This window comes from Drosophila mojavensis, unplaced genomic scaffold (genome assembly GCF_018153725.1).
Source record: "Drosophila mojavensis isolate 15081-1352.22 unplaced genomic scaffold, ASM1815372v1 contig_74, whole genome shotgun sequence".
In the NCBI taxonomy this organism is placed as follows: Eukaryota; Metazoa; Arthropoda; class Insecta; order Diptera; family Drosophilidae; genus Drosophila; species Drosophila mojavensis.
The window spans coordinates 21,214,040-21,229,439 of NW_025318899.1; the positions used below are offsets into that span (position 1 = coordinate 21,214,040).

Here is a 15,400-nt window from a genome sequence, read left to right on the forward strand (position 1 = left end):
AAGTATTTTTATAAAGCTACTTTGCGATATATCGATGCTGTTCAGAAATCATCGCTGAGCATTAACAACCCACATCTCTACCTCACAGCTGTTCAGCTCTATAAATTTGCGAATTTAGAATTTTTCGGAAGAATTACTTTGCAAATAGTGAACACATTTGCTTTTGTTTTATTATAAATGTAAGTATTTCATGTGTGTGTGTTATGCATACGCATTGCATCGAATGCAGGTGGCAATTATTGCTGGGCATCAGTGAGTACTGCTCTTTTGGTGACTAATGATGTCAACATTTTTCGGTTTCTCTTTCCAATCAGCTACCTGGCGTTAGCCATATTTAAAAGCTGGACGTGACTGCAGCAGGTGTAGAAAAAAACTGAGGTAAGCTTTGCAATTTGATTTGCAATATGCAAATATATTGAAATTTAATTCTAATGCGTATAATTTTTTTCTACGAACATACACGCACGATCACATACAATCGCTCACGTACACGTTTTTAAACATATACACATAACGTCATCTAACACCAGTCATATAACGCACACACGCACAAAACTGGCCCAGGTGAAGGCAGTGCATCGAGATGTCGGAGAAGAACATAAAAGTGGGCGCCCGGGTCGAACTGACCGGCAAAGAGCTGTTCGGCACGATCGCCTACGTTGGCATGACCAGCTTTGCCGTTGGCAAGTGGGTGGGCGTGGTGCTGGACGAACCGAAAGGCAAGAATAGCGGTTCCATTAAGGGACAGCAATATTTCCAGTGCGACGAAAATTGTGGCATGTTCGTGAGACCAACGCAGCTGCGAGTTGTAACACCAGCGCCAGAGAATGCGCCCGGCAGCGGTAGTTCAGGCAGTGCCACGCCAACACCGCAACCCACAAAGGCACGGCTTAGCGGATCACGCACCTCACTCTCATCCAGTCGCCAATCATTGCTTGGTTCACGCACACAACTAACCACGTCGTTAAGCGAGCGAACGAGCTCTAATAGCAGCCTGGCAACACGAAAGTCGCTGGCGCCCCAGAGCAGCAAAGATAAGGATGCCACCAGCACGGGACAAGAAGCCGGTGCAACAGCATCAGCAACGGCATCCAAGCGCGCGTCGTTTGTAGAGACAGGCTTTCTAGAGATACTGAAGCCACAGTTTACGCCATCGCAGCCAATGCGTTCGCCTTCATTTACGACGCCTCCGAATGCAACAGAGGACAAAGTGGCCTTGCTGGAGGCACAAAAGATAGCCGCAGAGCTGCAGACACAACTAGCCGATGTCACAGAAAAATTGGAGACGCTCAAGCAGCGTCGCAACGAGGACAAAGAACGTCTACGTGAATTCGATAAGATGAAAATCCAATTCGAGCAACTGCAGGAGTTTCGCACCAAAATCATGTCAGCCCAGGCCTCGCTGCAAAAGGAGCTGCAACGCGCCAAGCAGGAAGCGAAGGATGCCATCGAAGCCAAGGAGCGACATGCCCAGGAAATGGCCGAGCTCTCCGACAACGTCGAAATGATCACACTCGATAAAGAAATGGCCGAGGAAAAGGCCGACACGCTGCAGCTGGAGTTGGAGTCAAGCAAGGAGCGCATTGAAGAGCTACAGGTGGACCTGGAGCTGCTGCGTTCCGAAATGCAAAACAAGGCTGAGACAAATATAACGGCCGCCGAGGGTGGCATGTCCACCTACGAATTTAAGCAGCTCGAACAGCAAAACATACGCCTCAAGGACACACTGGTGCGGCTGCGAGATCTAACGGCACATGACAAGCACGACATTCAAAAGCTGACCAAGGAGCTGGAAATGAAGCGATCCGAGGTCGCCGAACTGGAGCGCACAAAGGAAAAGCTCAGCTCGAAGATCGATGAGCTGGAGGCCACAGTCGCCGACTTGCAGGTGAGTTGAATACTTTTACTCCTAGTTATAGAAACAATCAGGCCTGTTCTTGAAATTTGATTCCCAACTAATTGAATTCCTATTTTATTTAAATTTGTTTCTAGTCCTATTTAAATTTTCTTTTAATAACAATTTCGTCATATATTTTTAACAGCGGCGCTGCTGCAGTTACATATGCCATATATGGTAGATAAATATAGAGATTATGTGAAGATTATGAAGCTGAGACTAATAACGAAATATTCATTTTTAGAAATTTAATTTTTATTTTTCTATTGAAATTGATAATATGTGATTCTGTTTTTATTTTTTGTTTACCACATTAAATTTAATGTTTCCTTTTTATACCCTGAACCCATTTTCAATGGGAAATCAGGGTATAATGGTTTTGTTGAAATGTATGTAACAGGGAGAAGGAGGCGTGGCAGACCCCACAAAGTATATATATTCTTGATCAGGGTGACGAGCTGAGTTGATTTGGCCCTGTCCGTCTGTCTGTCCGTCTGTCCGTCTGTCCGTCTGTCCGTATGTATGAACGCGTCGATTTCAGAAGATATAAGAGCTAGAGACTTCAAATTTTTTTTAAAATGTCCGTAATTACAGCGCGCATATCAAGTTTATCATTAAAAATCGATAACTCATCCCGATCTTTTTTATCGATAAAAAACCTTATCGAAACCCAGTTATAAAATTATATCTTCTACACCTTTATTGCTAGAGTCTCCAAATTTTTAATGTATGCTTATATGCAATTTATACAATTTCGGTTTTTGTTAAAATTTACCCCCCACCTCTAAATTCACCCCCCTCACCATCACTTTTGTAAAAAGCGTATTTCAAATACTAGAGACTTGTGCTTTGGCAAGTACATGCATATTCATGTTATAATCATTATCTAAAAGTTTCATGAAGATCGTACGTCCATAAAAAAAGTTATTAAACAATTAAGTTCTCATAGTAAGCGCACACTGCAGCCCATGCGTGTTTATGCGTGGTTGCTTGTATGTGTATGTGTGTGTGTGTATGTGTGTGTGTGTATGCGTTTGTGTCTGTATGCGTGTGTGTGTGTATGTGTGTCTGTATGCGTGTGTGTGTGTATGTATACCTGTGTGTGCGTACGTGCGTGTGTGTGTGTGTGTGTGTGTGCGTGTTTCTTGTGTAAGCTGAAAGTCGCGAAAAAGTATTGAAATATCTATTGCTCCAAGGGTTCAGGGGATCTCGTAGTCGAGCAGTCTCGACTAGAGCTTTCTTACTTGTTAATATCCTATCTTCATAAAATGGGAACAGGCCTGAATAGATGTATGTATGTGTCTTTACTCTATTTCAAACACGCTCATCACAAAGTCTTGAGTTTAATTATGTTTTAAGCTTTTTTGCTATCGCTTGCTTTACTCAGCTCTGCCGCTCTCTTTTTATGACACACTCGCACAATTTTTCTTGGCTTTGTTTTGCTTGGCTTTGCTGTAGCTGAGCTCTTCACGAACATTTCTTTTTGCAACACTAAAATGTCTAAGAATCTGCTGTCTTTCGCTGCAAACTCTAAATAAAATGTGAAATTTTTCATTTAATTTCTTTGCCGGCATACATTAAATAAAATAAATATGAAACGGTTGCAGGAGGTAATTTCCAATTGTTCAAGTTTATGTCAAGTTTCATTTCATTCGTTTCATTCATTTCCCCAAGAGTTTCCAACAGTTTTCATATTTACGCTAAGCATTTCTTGCATTGCCAATTCAAAGACTTAATTTCACACAAGAAACAAATATTATTGCACTTCTCAAGGAACAAGTTGATGCTGCACTGGGCGCCGAAGAGATGGTGGAGCAGCTGGCCGAGAAGAAAATGGAGCTGGAGGACAAAGTGAAGCTGCTGGAGGAGGAAATCGCCCAGCTTGAGGCACTGGAGGAGGTGCACGAGCAGCTGGTGGAGAGCAACCACGAGCTGGAGCTGGACTTGCGCGAGGAACTGGACCTGGCCAATGCCGCCAAAAAGGAGGTGCTGCGGGAACGCGATGCCGCCATTGAGACCATCTACGATCGCGACCAGACCATCACCAAGTTCCGTGAGCTCGTCCAGAAGCTGAACGAACAGCTGATCGAACTGCGCGAACGCAGCTCTAACAATGATCAAAAGTCACTGCAGGATCCCAGCCTCAAGCTGGCCACCGAGACCATCGACTACAAGCAGATGTTCGCCGAGTCGAAGGCCTACACGCGCGCCATCGACGTCCAGCTGCGCCAGATTGAGCTGAGCCAGGCCAACGAGCATGTCCAGATGCTGACCGCCTTCATGCCCGAATCGTTTATGAATCGCGGCGGCGACCATGACTCCATATTAGTCATACTGCTAATCTCGCGCATTGTTTTCAAATGCGGCATTATCGTCTCGCAGACGCGCGAACGTTTCCCGGCCGTGGAGGCGGTGACACGCGAGGCCGTCACCCAGGGCCATGCTGTGCAGCAATATGCCTTCAAGTGCCGCCTGATGCACTACATCCACAATCTGCAGTGTGCGCTACACCAGATCCTCTACGGCCTGAACAGCTGTCAGCCCGATACGCTGCTGCGCGCTGGCAGCTCGCTGCCGGAGATGGTGGCCCAGGAGAAGATTGTCGACGGCATCATTGAGCTGTTGAAATCAAATCAACTGGACGAGAACAGCACCACGGACAACATCGAGAAGTGCGTGGCGTTCTTCAATGCCATGAACTCGGTGCTGCTGGCAGGCGAACAGCTCCTGAACGAGACCCAAATGATACGCGACTGTGTGGCCTCGCTGAGCGCTGCCTGTGAGTCCATACTGAACGACACGGCCATTGCCAAGGTGATCATCCAGGAGGCGGGCGCCGCCAGTGACTCGATGCTGCTCATACAGTTCCTCAACGAGCACATGGAGAGCATCAAGCAGCAGGTGAAGCTGATCAAGCGACGCCTGCCCAACGATCAGCATGTGATCAAGTGCGGTCTATCGCCGCACAAGATGGATGCCATGCGGGCGCTGGCCCAGAATATCAGTCGCATCATGTCCGCCATGCATTTGGCCACCAAGCAGGCGCTGGCTGCCATCGTGGCCAACATTGAGAGCGACAATGCGGCGGAACACACGCTCCCACAGGACAAGTACTGGTCCCTGTTGTCGGCGGCCTGTGAGCGCATCTACGAGCAGGACGATCGCGGGCCAACGCAGAACTTTAAGGCGCTGCTGGGTCAGGCCAACGCAGATCTGCAGCACATTGCCCAGCACCTGCTGGACAAGGAGTACGAGATTATGTCAGCCGCGGGCGCAGCTCCTCGTCCCCAAACGCTCAGTACGCCTCTCAGTCAGCGCTCGCAGCTGATCAAGAAACAGCTGGAGCAGAAGAATGTGCTGGCTGCAACGCTCGAGAATCGCGAAGCGGACATCAAGCAGCTCAAGCTGGCGGCCAAGATGAAGTTGAACGAGCTGAGCGAAATGCAAATTCGCAAGGATCTCGCTGAGAAGAAGCTGAGCGTGCTGCAAGACGAGTACGAGCATGCGGTGAACAAATGGAAGCTGCAGTACGAGGAGACGCACAAGAAGCTGCTGCAGAAGGAGAAGGAATTCGAGGAGACCATGGATCATCTGCAGAGTGACATAGATGCGCTGGAGAGCGAGAAGAGCGACCTGCGCGACAAGCTGAAGTTGAACACCAGCGCCGGCAAGAGTCTGACCTCCGATTCGCACTCCTCGCTCCACAATCTGTCCGCCACGGGCACGAGCAGCGCCAATGTCAGCTACACGGCGCCCGCTGGCACCGCTCCCCTGGTGGCCGAGGAGCTGCAGTTGCTCAAGTGCGCCTTCAACAATGAGCGCAACGAGCGCATGCGGCTGCAGGCGCAGGATATGCGCGCCAAGCTAAAGCAGCTGGAGCCAATCTATGTGCCCCAGCCGCAGGATCAGCGCATCAATGCGCTCGAGTCTCAGCTGACCAAAATGAAGCACGCCTGGGTGCTGTCCCTGCTGCAGGTGCAGGCCAAGGGCAGCGGCGGCATGTCGGCAGCCAATATCAACACCATCGCGCTGCAGCGCCGCAATCAGCCGCTGCCCCCGAAGGCGGAGATCCGCACGCGCGCCTCCCGCCTCGCCTCGGACATACTGACAGAGTATCTACAGCGGAAGCCACATCGTGCGTCAGCAGGAGAATTCGCCGTCTTCCCCACTGTCGACGTGAAGCGAGTGCTGCAGATTTAAGTGCTTCAGCGGGGGGCGGGGCAATAGCTAGGCTAGGTTTATAAGTGCGCAAACATTTTAGAGATTGCAAATTGCCTAGGAATGTGATGTGGCAACGCATCATGCAACATGAGCTCTGGGCAAGAGCTCGCCTCTTGCTCAACGTTCACGTAGCATTGGCGCGTTTAGCACTCCACATTGCTTGTAATTTGTTTTTGGTAATAATACACACGCTTACGCCGAAGCAGTTCGTATCCACCTTTCCTCCAACCACAGCTGCAACTCCAGCTCGAGTCCCGCTCCAGCTAATAACACCCACTAATATTCCGTATATCCTTTCCCAGAATCTGCCTTACGTGGTGGCCGCTGCATTATTGCTGATTGTTGTATTTGCACTTTGGCTGCGCTTTCCCAGCGACGTTCGATTTGTGTGGAACCTGCGTTGGCCCCATCGCTGGCGCTGAGGCAATCCTGCTTGCATGCATCAGATGCGTGCCCATATACATATATATTTTATTGGTATTTAATTTATGTTTGTATCATAATGTATGTTAACTATGTAACTCTGTGTATCTCTAACGAGGCCTCTAATGAAATCAACTCATGCGAACATTTTTACAAACATGTATTATCTATGAAGCGAGAACTATGTGAATAAAAGACACCTACAACATAACTAACACTCACTTTGTAACTAAAAGAAAAATATAATGGATATGAAATCAAACATAGTTTGCATATGACAATTTATATAAATATCTATATATTTATATATACACAAACATATTATATTCAAATAAACGAGTATATTTTCCACATGTTGCTTAACGAATTCCAACTTTTTTTTTTTTTTTTTTTTATAATCAAGGCGTTGAATAAAATAAACAATTTTTATTTTTAATTCTCCACTTGTAATAAACATGTTGCTTAAATTTCTTTATCAGGCAGCATATTATAAATTTAATAGCAATATTTATTACAATTTTCGTCGTTCTAAATTAATAAATTTTAAATTTCTATTTCTGCTAAAATTTCAAAGTTTACATTTTTTTCATTATTGTGGCAAATCCACAACACAGAGCTGCCAGCTGTGGAACGTAAGCACTTACCATCCACATGATTCAATTGACGCTCTTAAGATCCATCAACAACAGGTCGGGCGAGTGCACAGTTTTTTCTCTTTGCCAGCCGCGCTCTCTGTGCAGCTGTCTCTTTCTGGCATCATTAAAACAATAACAGCAGCAACTCAATGCCGCTTGGTTACAGCAAACAGCTACAAAGCCAACAACAACAACTACAAGCATAATAATGACGACGACAACAACAACAACTACAACAGCTGCAATAGTCATAGAAACTATTACACTAGCCGACCATAAACCATGATGGTCACAAAAGTAGAAGAGTCCGCCCCTCGCGCTGCCCTTGCCTGAAGTGAAGCGCAAGCTATGTGAAGTACAAACAGCTGGCGTTGTCTCTGCTGCTGCTTCTTCTTCCTCTGCCTATTGCCCTTTTTGGTTGCCCTGAGCCTGGCCTAATACCGTGTCTCTTCCAGCTGACCTTATTGCTGACCTCAATTGCAATTGCATTTGTTGTAATTCTTCTGTTTCTTCTTCTTCGTCAATTAAGCCGCTTGCGGAAGTCGTTGGCCCAACTCCGGCTCGTCTCGTTCCGTTCCGATGTGATCCAGTTCAGGCAGCGTAGCATTTGGAATATGTTGCGGGTCTGCGCTTTGGTGAACTTTTATAGAGCGACTCTTTTGGGTCTGGGGCTGTGGCTGGGGCTGGAGCTGGCCAACTGGACTGAGCTCTCAATTCTCACGCCCAGGTCTGACCTTTTTAGCGGTATTTTGGCTTAGCTTTAAGCAATTTCGAAATATGCTGGCTGGTTCTGGGCTAAGAATTGGACTTCAAGGTTCTTAGAATGCGCCAAATGTTGTAATTGAAATGTATCTCTATTAGTATCTGTATCTGTATCTGGTTGCCGCACACACGATGCGCTCTGCTGGGTGGAGATCCTTAACTGTCTTTGACACACATATCCAGTAGCCAACACACTGACCGAGCCAAGTTCTCTTGTCATTGGCTCACTGCGATTCGCAATGCATTACGAAAATATATAAAAACACAAACAATACGCGATACATAACAAAAACTTCGCGCATAAAGCAAAGCAACGCAGAGCTTGTAATGCCCCAGAGCTGTTGACTCATGCCCATGGCAAGTGCGAAAAAAACACATCATAATTATGGTATTATTAGCCAGGTCCGAAGAGATGCAGCAAGACTTGGAATATACTCTAGAAAATTAAAATGAGATGAAAATGGATATTTTATCATTTATGACAATGAATAATGTGAGACTTGGAAAATTAATATATTTTATATGGCATATACCCGAGGAATATTACTTTGATATAATACTTTATCTTGAAAAATTAATCCTAATTCATTCCCCTAATTCAAATTCATTCTTCTTATCTTCTTCTGCATTAATTTATTACACAAATTGTAACAATATTATATTTCCTTTAGTAATCATATCAGTGGATTAAGTTCTATGCAAATATAACACTCGATTTGAATCAATGCTCTCATATTAAGAAAAAGGTTCCGGCTATGTAAGTAATATGAACATTCGCACTTCTATAAAGGTTTATGTATGTATAATATGTATACGTATTTCTCTGAAACGACGTATAATATCTCAGAGCTTACCCCTAAGCAATCCTCCATTTACAGAGTATCATAAGAAATAATTGAACTCAAATGTACCATAAGCTGCAGACTAAAAAATCAAAACTGAAACCAGTTTGGGTGCCACCCGAAGTCAGGAGTGAGAGAGAGAGAGACGCATTGAGAGGGAGGGAGATAGGAATTGCATTGGTCTTCTAAATGACCGCAACAAGATCGAGAGTGTGCAAGAGATTTGAAAAGAGCTCAAGAACACGCCTCGTTACGCATCGTTACAGTGACTACAGATCGATCGAACTGCCTCGCCGATGCCCTACAAATGTTGGCTAACCGGCTCCAAAGGAGGCGACTGACCCAACCGACCGCCCGAGGTTCGAGTTTGAGGAGCTGCAAGAAAAAGAAAACCCAAGATCGACAACGGAAGCGCGAGCGAAGTTTCACTCTTCAAGCGAGTTCTTGGTTACGCCTGGTTAATTACAAAGCAGCCAGCTAAGCAGTCAAATGCTCAATTTGGTAAATGACCAAACAGTAGCCATCACTATCAACATCAACATCAACATCAACAATCAACCATCAACAGACGCCCCAAACATAAACAAGAGGCCACGCAATGGATGGCCACATAGTAGTTCCGCCTAATGGCCTGAGTCTTGTCTTGTCTGCCCGTTGAAGGGTTAGCAAGGGGTCTGGGTCTTCGGTCTCCGGTCTCCGGCCGCCGGTCTCCGGGTCTCGGTTAGAACAATGGGGCCAGGCGCAAGAGTTAGGCTTGAGGCATCTTCAGTTGTTTTTTTCTTTTGCCACTTGAAGCGCTCATTGTGCATGTTGTTTGGGTCTTGGGATTTGTTGGTTGTGGTACCACGCACTAGACCCAATGTCTATGTCTGTGCTCCATTGTTATTGCCGCTCTTGTGTGCGCTATTGTTGTTGTTCTTATTGTTGTTGTTTTTGTTTTTGCTGTGACTTGGCGTCGTATGTAAATTTGATTTTCATTGAAATATTCGCTGTGCATTGCAGCCCCCACTCTCTCATTCTCTCTCCCTCTCCCCTTCCTCTTATCGTAGCATGCACAACACACAGTTTCAATGTAGTTCACTTGAACGCTTTCGTAAGCCAGACCCGCAAAAGGGTTAACAGAGAGCGATACGGAAAGAGAGAGATAGAACGACAACAACAGCGGCATAGAGAGAGAGAGAGAGAGAGAGAGGGAGAGAGAGAGAGAGCGCAGCGTAACAGCTGGCATTTAAGAGAGCGCGTTTAGTTGTTGTTTGTAAACAGGTTGACTTTGCATTGAAATGCTGCTTAATAGAGCTGTCGAGCTGCTCGAAAGATAAGCAAGAGCTTATAAGTCATATGAAAAAGTATATAAAATATATAATAAACTGTACAAAATAGATTGGAAATTAGCTGAAACATTGAATTAAAATAAATATTTTTCTATACAAATTTGTTGAGCTAAAGCTTATTTCAAATATTTATAACTAAATAAAAAAAAAAAAAAAATTACCATTTTTATATATTTAAATATTTTATTTTTTTAATAGATTAAATATATGTATGTTTAATGTAATGTAATGTTTAGTTGATCATTTTTTTTTGTGTACATCCAGCATTAGTAATATTGCAATGTACATATATATTGATCAATATAATTTTTCTTTTTCCGACTAATATTAGATAAAACATTGCTTAATTTTATGAATTAATAATCAAGTTCTACTGCTGCTATCTAATTTCAACAGCCAAAAAATATTACCCAAGTATTAGCTCATTAATAATTCCTTATCTGTATTAACTTCAGCTATTATCTTATCTATTCGATATAGCCCGCATATATTAGCAGCCTTGTCATACTATCTTATTGACTTACTTCAATTTCGGTTGGCAACCCTAAAGAGTTTCTCTTAAGCACAGCCGTACATGCTCTCTCTTTCTCTCTCTCGCTCTCTCTGTGCTGTGTGGCTTTGGCCATTTGTTGAGTGGTTGTTGTTGCCAAGTTACCAAGTTGGCTTGGTTACTCATTTGTTTTGCCAATTTCTGTAGCATTGCAGGCAGTTTCAGTTAATACCGAACCCTCGCGCCAGACTGACGTCGTGCATTCCATAGCGGAAACCCGAACGAACCACAGACCAAAACAAAAGAAAAACCCAAAAGCGAACTACCAAAAAAGTCGCGTTTCTCGGCATCGGCATCGGAATCGGAAGTTCTTTTTGGCTTGCTGTTGTTGTCGCCGCAGTCGCCGTCGTGACCGAGAGGTTTCTGTTTGTTATGATATATCCATCTACCTAAAATACATTCATAGCTAGTTAGTTAGCTGGTTGGCGCGTTGCGAAAGTGGAAAGTAGTATCTTTTTGTTTGCTATAGATAAAGCTCAAGTCAAGAGCTAAAAGCATGCTAAGCGCGCGTTCAATTTTTTTCTGCTCTTGTTGTTGTTTTGTCAATAAAAGCTGAGAACCAGACAGAATATACATATATAAATATATATACATATATTTAGTGATATACTTAACTATGTGACTGTGGCACATATAACGGAAGTGCTTGACTCGAACACAACAACAATAACTTACTACGTGTATGTGTGTGTGAGTGTGAGTGTGTGTGTTGCCAACCAATAATAAAACAAATTAAATGTTGGCCAAAAAACGAACGCATTAAGCGCATTTTATATTGGCTCTAACAACAACAACAACAACAATAACAAAAGCAACTGCCACCAAATGCAGCAAAGCGTGAAGTGCTTGCCAAATGAATTTTCTATATACAAATAAATACTACATACGAAATGAAGCATTAGAAATTCGCATTTAAAGCTACAGCTAATACTAATAATGCCCTATCCAAAATTGGCGCGACGAAACTCGATTTTCAGGCGTTAAAAGCTTTGTTCGATCCATTGACGTCAGATGTTATGGACATTAGAAATACCTATATATTTAACCCAGAAATGCGATATTAGCGTACATTAAATTGTGCTGAGAGCCCAACTTATAAACTATACTAAATTTTGCCTAGCTGAAAATTCACAAACCTAAACCTACCCATACATATCTGTGTATATATACGAATGTATATAATATAAAAACATTTAACACATTTTGTCACGTAAATCAGTAGAAATAATTTTTAAGGTATACTTTATAAAGCTTCAAAAAATTCCAGATATACATACATATGTATATAGTAAAAGGTCTCTAAACGGATGTGCATATATTAATACAAAATATAATTGATTTTCAAAATTCTTTTAACTTCTTCCCTGAACTTTTCGAAAAGTAATTCTTAACCCTTAAACGGCCCCGAGCATTAACCCTCTTGCATGCAGCTTGACTAAACGTTCATTATATTCCGTATTTGTATGTCATCATGTGTGTGTACACACATACACACAAACATATGTATATATATTGACCTGGTCGCCCCTCTACATCCACAGCCCTTAGTCTGTAATCGAAAACGTGCTTGTAAATGTACAACGTGATCGGCGCTCCTTTTTGGTTAGCTTAGCTCAGTTTACGTGCTCGCTTTTGGGGCGGTGAGCAGGTCTTGTATTATATTTCCATATGCCTTGCTGCCAATTTGGCTGTAATTCACAGTAAAGCTACTTACTTACTAAACTTGCCTGCTATTTACCAACAATAATAGTTGAATCGTCATATAAACGCATGCTGGGCTGCTCTTGGGCAGCGGACATCTATGGAAACATCATGTGGCTTGGGCCTGTCATTCCCGAGGCACATCTACAGCATCACCAGGGACTTCAGCATCATCAACAACAAGAACAAAAACAGCAGCAGCAACAACAAGAGCGACTACAGCGTGTTGTCTTGTATTTGAAAACCTAACCTAATAATATAAAAAAGAGAGAGAGAAAACAAAAAACAAATTATAATCGCCGCTAACAAAATAAATCGCTAATCGCTCGCTCGCTCGCTCGATTGCCCGGTCGATCGCCTTCATCAAATCTAACAAGCAATAATATACATATAAATTATTATATATCGCATTTTTGTGTTATGTTTGTGTGTGTTTTGTTTGTTGTTCGTAATACCACCCGACCACCACCACTTACCGCCTGCCGTTAACGATCATGCATAGACCAAAGCTAGCAAATCCTATAACTGCTGCCGGTATTGCTTCATCCATATCAAACAACAACTACAACAACAAATCAAAACGCGCACGTCAATTCAGCAAGCCCACAACGGCCGGCACAGCAGCAGGGGCGACAGCTAAAGAGTCTGCAGTCGATTTGTCATCGCCACTCTACGATAACCATTCGCACTCCTCACTAATTGACGCTTCAATTGATTTAGAACATTACATCAGCGCCATGGAGGCACGACGCAACGAGAGCGAGCCGGATGTGTGGGCTCAGTTGCAGCAAAAGGAATCGGATATACTATTGGCAGCAGAGCTGGGCAAAGCTTTGCTAGAAAAGAACGAGGAGCTGGTCAAACAACAGGAGAAATTAATTGAGGAATATTCCAGCAAAATAGAGGTAAGTTGACACAAGAATTAAAAATATTGTATTAACAAGGAATGCAATTAATCAACAGTTTGCCGATATTCAAGTCAACTGGCAACGCTGATCGACTGTTGTCCTTCGATTACCTTTCATGGCTTTTATCGATAGTGTGAGCTTTAAAAGTTAAATTTGATTGTTCCGCTTGCTGTCAGCGCTGATCGCATGTGCGCTGACTCATCTTTTGATTTGTATTGATTTTGTGGCCTCACTTAACACAAGCTGACTTAATTCCCAGTCATTAATACAGTCTTCTATAGTATATGCATAATTTAATGCATATTGATTAATTCTCTTCTTCTTCACTCCACCTGTTCAACGGCCAATTGCAACAGGACACATTTTGTCAACTGCAATGTCGTACGACAATGTATTAAATATTTATTTACAGAAGTACATGACAGCCATAGAGTATGGACATATATACCTATGTACATATAAATGTATGTATGTTTGTGTATATCCCAAGTGAGTGGTCAACGAAATGTTTGCCTGACATGCCCCATAGAATTCACGATAAAAGTGCGCAGTAAACTACTGAACTACAAACACACATGCAATGCATATATTTATGTGTGTGTGCACTCCTTCATACATACATACATATATGCATAGTAGTTATCTACGTAATGCTATCGATTTTTCATGCTCTTACTTTGCATTAGTTGCATTCTAGAGTATATATAAAACCCGTTGCAGCCTTAGCTCTTTTATTCTTCTATCAGCTAGCTGTACTCTGATAGCGTCAGAAGCCAAAGACGATACAAGGAAACAGACGCCAATTTGTTTATCTTTATCAATGCCTGTGCACGACGACGACGACGACCTTGAACCACAGTGGGTGTTGTGTGCGCTCACACACCTGTTTACATACGAGCAATAGACAATGCTCTATAGCTAATATCCAGAGCTAATGCCCAGATAAAGCTCTAACGCTCTGGTTCAAGGCATAACACGCGCCCGGCTCAAGTTCGTGGTCGTTCATTAGCATATTACTTGCTGCGTATTTAACCAAAACTTTATGGAGTCACCGCCCGCCCACGCCCATTCCACCATCCAGTAAATAGTTAGGCTAATGGAATTGTTCTTTTTGTCGCTCACAAATTCTGTTTTCTTATCAATTATATTGACTTTTGGGCATTCGTCATGTAAACGCACCGTTAATGTCAATGGAACCCCCGTTCCATGGGAGCTACTAGGAAATGTGGGTATGTAGCTATTTGGGTATTCTAGGAAGTGTAGTGCCCTTTGGTGTCAGTAACCCAGACAGAGGACGGATCGAGGCGTTGAACTTGAATTAAATTCGATGCGTATGCAGGTTGTACGAGTGAGTTGGTTTAGTCATGCAAAGAGTTGTAATTTTTGTTTCCGTTCGGGCTTTTTAAAATTGTCGCATGACTTCATCTTCATTTCGAAACTATGTATTTAGTAGGAAGGCCACTCTAGGGAGCTGACCGACTGTCCAACACGAAATACTTTTTCAAGGAGACTATTTTGTAATATTGTTAGAGAGCACACTTCGACTTTGAGTTGTTTTCCTTCTAAAAATTAATAATTTTCAAAATTTGGTTCCCATGTCTTTCGATGACCTATCGATAATCGATTGTCTGATGGAACGCCTATTAAAAAGCCATAAGAAAACGCAGCCAAGTGAACCACTTAACATCTACTGCTGTGTAGCATTATTCATTAAAATTATTGCGCTCATCCAGCGAAACAAAAACATTTTCCCATGTTCCACTTTTCATTAACCAAAAAAACAAAGAGAGAAGTATAAAGACAATAACAATTCGCTTCAAGCTTTTAGCTCGAAATTGGTCAAGACGCAAAGGTCAAATGAGCCGTGAGTGATTCAATTTGTCATTCGGAATATTTCAATTCATTTGCAAGCTCAAGGGAGCAGGACTCGTGGCGTGTGGCTCGTGGCATGTGGCATGTGGATGCCGCATAAATCAGATAAAGAAATGCGAGCTTAGTTCTCTGCGAATTCGCAAAGTTTTTTCGCATATGCAAAGCGAAGAGCATAGCTATTAAAATGGGTGTCTAATTAATTTTTGGAGGCTCTGATGGCCGCTGATGCGTCATAAGAACAATGCCACATTTGCCATT

At 43.2% G+C, this 15,400-nt stretch overlaps 2 protein-coding genes across 3 annotated transcripts in view; both read left to right on the forward strand.

The window, feature by feature from the left end:
- The first annotated feature begins 59 nt into the window (after positions 1–59).
- On the forward strand, positions 60–6,908 carry LOC6583204 (dynactin subunit 1). Its single transcript, XM_002008842.4, has 4 exons — positions 60–179; positions 315–378; positions 531–1,888; positions 3,671–6,908. The coding sequence occupies exons 3-4, from the start codon at positions 584–586 to the stop codon at positions 6,095–6,097; spliced, it is 3,732 nt and encodes a 1,243-aa protein (XP_002008878.1). The 5' UTR covers positions 60–179; positions 315–378; positions 531–583; the 3' UTR covers positions 6,098–6,908.
- Positions 6,909–10,816: 3,908 nt separating this feature from the next.
- Positions 10,817–15,400, forward strand: part of LOC6583205 (bicaudal D-related protein homolog) — a 33,900-nt gene continuing 29,316 nt past the window's right edge. Inside the window, exons 1-2 of one of the 2 annotated variants that reach the window (XM_015162773.3) lie at positions 10,817–11,020; positions 12,412–13,267. In XM_015162773.3, the coding sequence (XP_015018259.1) occupies positions 12,857–13,267 (411 nt within the window). In that variant the 5' untranslated portion in view covers positions 10,817–11,020; positions 12,412–12,856. The remainder of the gene's footprint in view (positions 11,021–12,411; positions 13,268–15,400) is intronic. The other variant, XM_015162774.3, reaches the window with a different exon arrangement.